The 5299-nt window shown below is 51.4% G+C and overlaps 1 protein-coding gene across 1 annotated transcript; it reads left to right on the top strand.

Annotated features, from left to right (window-relative positions):
• The first annotated feature begins 3457 nt into the window (after positions 1-3457).
• Positions 3458-5092, top strand: LOC123049624 (GEM-like protein 7). Its single transcript, XM_044472524.1, has 2 exons — positions 3458-3782; positions 3896-5092. Exons 1-2 carry the CDS (start codon positions 3608-3610, stop codon positions 4417-4419), a joined length of 699 nt encoding a protein of 232 aa, XP_044328459.1. The 5' UTR covers positions 3458-3607; the 3' UTR covers positions 4420-5092.
• The last annotated feature ends 207 nt before the right edge of the window (positions 5093-5299 follow it).

The following is a 5299-nucleotide window of genomic DNA, read 5'->3' on the forward strand; positions in this document are numbered from 1 at the left end:
TGTTTTAGCAGAAAGTCTAAACTAATTTGTAGCGGATGATGACCCTCGTATGCCTGATCGGGCTGGCAGCCGCACCGGCGGCGGCGGCGGGGCGGTCCTTCCGGCGACAGAAGGGTGCGGGGTGGGACAGCCTTGCCCGGCCGCCGTCTGGCGCTCGCGGAGGAGCCACTCGGGTTCCTCCTGCGACATGCGCAGGGCCGCGTCGGCCAACGCCGACCCTGTTCGGTGAGCCCTGCCCTTGCCCTTGCAGGTGGTGGTGACCGTGTGGATGCTGGGGGGGCTTGGAGGTGGTCATGATTTCTTTGGTAATGATGGTGTTTGAGTTCGTGTTACTTGCCTTTGATAGCGCTCGATCCGTGGCATGAGACATGCTATGTCTTGGTGATTTTTGATCAAACTTAATCGATGTTGTGCCTTTTGGATGAGATGAACTATATGCATGTTTCAATTTGAATTCTTAATCCGTGCAACTATATGTATGTTCATGGTTTATTTGTTGTGCATGCTGAATTTGAATCGCTCGGATGATTGATGAAACAACGTGCAATTGTTTGAAATGCATGTGGCAAGGCTAAAAGAACCGAGCAATTCTTTTAAGGAGTTGGGATCTATTGGAAATGACCACCCCTTAACTCCTTACATTATCCTCTAAACATACTTCATGTTTCCTCCTCTAAATTGTAAGAATTCGGTTAGAGATGGTCTTACGAGATAAAAGTGAGCATCTTAAAAGAGCTCAAAAAAGAATTGAGACCATGGACGTCCAACAACAAGATGTCAGATACTTATCCACTAGCTTGAAGGTATCCTGGCATATATACATAGCTCCTCTTCCTATCCTACAATGTATAGCTGTGGCCTGTGGGATACCTTTTTGTTGGATGCATTAGTTACATCTTGCAGTGAGGAAACAGCGCCACCTAAACTGCTCCCAGTCCCAAATTCAGTAGGTTTGATATTTCTAAGGGAGGGTGAAACAAAGTTAAATCACTGTGCGCCGAGCAAAGTTGAAAAACACTACTTGCTAGCCGTCCTAATCACTGGAAAACCGTTCAAGATCACACATGGCCTACCCGATGCTTGTGCAGGGCAAAAGTTAACTGGAGCCCCACAAACCGCTCCTCGAGGGTGCGTTGCATGTGGACAAGGCACCAACAAAAATCAAGGGGGTCTGCATGCAGCTTCAAAATCATCAATAATAAAAACGAGCTAGTTGGGCGTTGGCTGATTCATCATCATCAGTGACACAAACGGCAGCACGAAATGAGGCACGCGCGCGCGGGGCCTCCCCCTAAACCACCATTCCACAAGCCACCAGGATCTTGTCGGCTACGCGAAGACCTGCCCCTTCGCCCCCCGCTCCGGCCGATCCGGTTTGTTTCAGGCTCTCAGGCGGCGCAATCCTGCTCTTGAATGATTGGGACACCCATAATAACGTAACAAAAAGCTTATGTGTCGACGGATCCCAAGCTTTTTACGTCGACGCAGCCAAGTCGTTCATGCATGCATGCATGGCATTGTATCCTTATCTGGCAGATGGTGGAGTGGAGGCCCAGCCTTGATTTCATGTGATCTGTATTACGGATATGTCGTCCGCGCCGTTGCTTTCAGCTGTAATCTGACGGGCGATCCGCCAGCTTTATGTAGCTGTAGCACCCCTCCATTCAAAAGTTTGAGAACAGATTGATACCGTTAGTGGCAAGGCATTGGGGCAGGCAAGTAGCTAGGCAGGACCGAAGGCTGTGGATGGTGGAGAGTGGATTTTGAGTTGTTTTGCTCCCAACAGATTGCCTGCTTATATTGCACTTGCACCTCCTGAGTAAGCAAATAACAGTGAAACAGCACACCAATGGTGGTGTTACTGATGGAATATGTACTGTACGTCCTGGTTGGGGCGGTTTTACTGGGTCATAGCGAGATTCTAGCGGGTCATAGACAAAGATTATTGCTCTTGGTAGAAAGCTAGGCTTAATGTATGAAGCACTTGCACGTTACCAGATCTGAATGCATGTGGTGTGGACGGTCAGATTGGTCGGCGACGTAGTATAAACATGGAAGCTTCTCTCCTTGCCTGACCTGGATTTGTAGAGCATACTGATACGCGCTTCTTCAGCTCCGACAATGATAATCTAACACTGTGAGGAGCTGCAACTTGCTACTAGCGAGTGCCAGCAGCGCACATGTTTATATTCATCGTCGGTGTCCTCCTTATCTGTTAAAACGAAACACATGAAAATTTCTCCCCCAAGCACTGACGCACATTCCCACCCCCGGGTTTCCTCGTTTCCGCGCCTTTTCCTTCGCTAGTCGTCCTGCACCTTCTCGTTTCACGGAAGCAAAGCAAGCATACTTTAATTTTTGGTCAATGCAATGCAAGGCCGGTCTCTATCCCCGCCCCCACGCAACACTGCAATGAAGAAAAATCATAATGGGACATAAACAATGCAGATTAGGCGATCATCGCCGATGACAGGTAAGCCTTAACCGCACCACATGCCCATATTCAATATGCACATGCATATCTGTGAATATGCTTTCTTTGCCTTTGAGTTTGAGGGTCACCGTTCTCACGATTGGAAGGAAATGACAGCTGCGCTCATGGGTCTAGACATCTGGCTCGCCACCAAACCCACGAGACCCCGCCACGACCGGCCAGCGCCGAGATGGTTCGCTGACGAGGCGCGTCGTCGGACGCGACGCTGACTCAGCCCGCCGTGGGCGCCATGAGAAAAACAGAGGTAAAGCTAGCGTGGAGAGGAAAAATGGGACAACACATGCATTGAGACTGACCTAACGTGTAGGTGTAGTGACGGTGCCTTCCATCCCATGCACGCGCGAACCATCTTTACTTCTTCTTCTCGGCCCCGCTGCCCAAATTTTATCCAGTCCTGCTGCCACGCCATCGCCGTCGCCGAATCAGCTCGCAGGGGAGTGCGGGAACGTGCGGTGTACATACTCGTGGCACCATGGCATTGCATCTGCTCAAAGCTTTCCCGACTTTTGAAGTTTGAACACACTACACTGCAAACCCATTGAACTAATCCTTAGAAAGTGATAGTAATTCGGTTGCGTTGCATGCTTTGCAGAAACAGGGATTGATCAACGACTCACCGCCCGGCGACAGAGTTACGGAGGCCTGATTTTTCTACACCCACCCCCAAGTGCGTGCATGTGACAGCCGGTTGGGCGAAGGCATCCTCGACCGATCATGGTCCATGCATGTGTGGGTGACTAGATGTCACTCGTGACACGCACGAAAGTTTTGCAGTGGACCCTTGCACATGCAGCACAACCATAGGAGGGGTCCAGCTCCACATAGGAAGAAGCACTTATTTTATCCAGGATCCTGGTGGGCGCGGGTGACTGTTATATTCAAAAGCTAATTGGATAAACATCCAGCTTTTGGTTAAGTTTTTACAGGTTCCAATCCAGAGCTTATAAAAGGCGCCCCCTCCTTCCCATTCAGAGCACGAAGCTCCAGCACCCAACCCACATACGCACCACTCACCTCACCAGCAACCTCACACAGAGGCCGGAAACTCAGGAGCAAAGTCTTCGCCTCCTCTTTCGGGAAAAACAAGTCTTCGGTTCTTCGTTCAAACAGCAAATGGACAAGGCAGGACACGAGCATGTGATCGGCATCCCGGTGAGCAGCACTGCCATCGGCATCGAGGAGCCGGAGTTCACGAACGGTGATGCGAAGTATTCGACGAGCGCGCGTACCGGCGGGAAGTCGGGCCGCAGGACCGGGGACAAGTTTGCTCGGGGCATCAAAGAACATGGTAAGTCCTCCATCAGTCCTTCTCCAGTCCGTCTGAATAAATCTTTGTAGTCTTTCGTGTTCATAGTTCTGGTTGTGAATTAGACACTGAACATAGATTATGTCCTTCTGCAGTGAGTCTCGGCCCAAAACTGTACGAGACCGTGAGGGGCAAGCTGTCGCTGGGCGCGAGAATCCTCCAGGCCGGCGGAGTGGAGAAGGTCTTCCGGCGGTGGTTCGCCGTGGAGAAGGGTGAGAAGCTCCTGAATGCCTCGCAGTGCTACCTGTCTACCACCGCCGGCCCGATCGCCGGGATGCTCTTCGTATCCACGGAGAAGGTGGCCTTCCGCAGCGACCGGTCGCTGGCGTTGACCACGCCCAAGGGCGACACGGTGCGGGTGCCGTACAAGGTGGTCGTCCCGCTGAGGAGGGTGAAGGCGGCCAATCCGAGCGAGAACCAGCACCGGCCGGAGCAGAAGTACGTCCAGCTGGTGACCGACGACGGCTTCGAGTTCTGGTTCATGGGCTTCGTCAGCTACCAGGCGTCCCTGCAGCACCTCGAGCAGGCCATCGGTGCGGCAGGGGGTGGGATGAAGGTGCAGTCGTCGCGGGGCGCGGGCACCGGGAGCGGGCGGCGCCTGCGGCCAACCGCGGCGTGAAAGCTACGCGAGCGCACGGCGACGCCGATCACTGTCTGACTTACAACACGAGCTGCATCGTGATTTGGGACACCTCGTCGGCCTCAGCGACTAGGCGCAGCGCAACATCGCCGCCGGGAGCTCAGCAAGGTGTGAGGACTGGCGCTCGCCCGAGCCGACGCCGCACGAGGCCGTGGTTGTCGAGCTGGTGGCCTACGCGACCTCCCTATACGTGAGCATGGCCGAGGGGAACGACGAACCGCGCGAGCATGCATGGGCATGGCCGTGAGGACGCCCCTAGCAGGGCCACGAGCCTTGTAGCGGGGGCCCTCTAATGGCGTGTCAATGGACGTCATAGATTTGAGGGCCGCGGAGTGTACGAGCTGTGGCGGAGGCGCGGGTGACAGTGATGATAATGCTCAAGGAAATGGCACACTGAAGGGTGTGTTCTGTTCGGAAACAAATTGGAATGGAATGACACTCTAAGGTGTCGGTTCCGTTGACATGTTTGGTTGGGGATATGGAATTAAATGATTTTGAGAAATAGAGTGGAGAGAATTTAGTTCAACTCACCTCTTGTATAGAAATGGTGAGGTTGCCTCTCATATGCATACATACAATATGAACAAAGTACAAAATCTTTGTATTTCTATAAACATATTATCAAAATTTGCAGTAGTGTTGACCTTGATTATACTTTGACATCAAACATGGCATACTTTTCAATCGAATATTTACATTGAAATGTTTCCTATGGAATATTTTGCTCAAAGTATTTTGAATATTTACATTAAATTGGATTTCAATCAAGAAAATTACTCATAGGTGAAGCAAGTAAATAGTGCAAAAAAATATTTTGAATACTTACATTAAATTGGTCCTCATACAATACTAGTAAAAC

The sequence above is a fragment of the Triticum aestivum genome, chromosome 2D (assembly GCF_018294505.1).
Source record: "Triticum aestivum cultivar Chinese Spring chromosome 2D, IWGSC CS RefSeq v2.1, whole genome shotgun sequence".
Lineage (NCBI taxonomy): Eukaryota > Viridiplantae > Streptophyta > Magnoliopsida > Poales > Poaceae > Triticum > Triticum aestivum.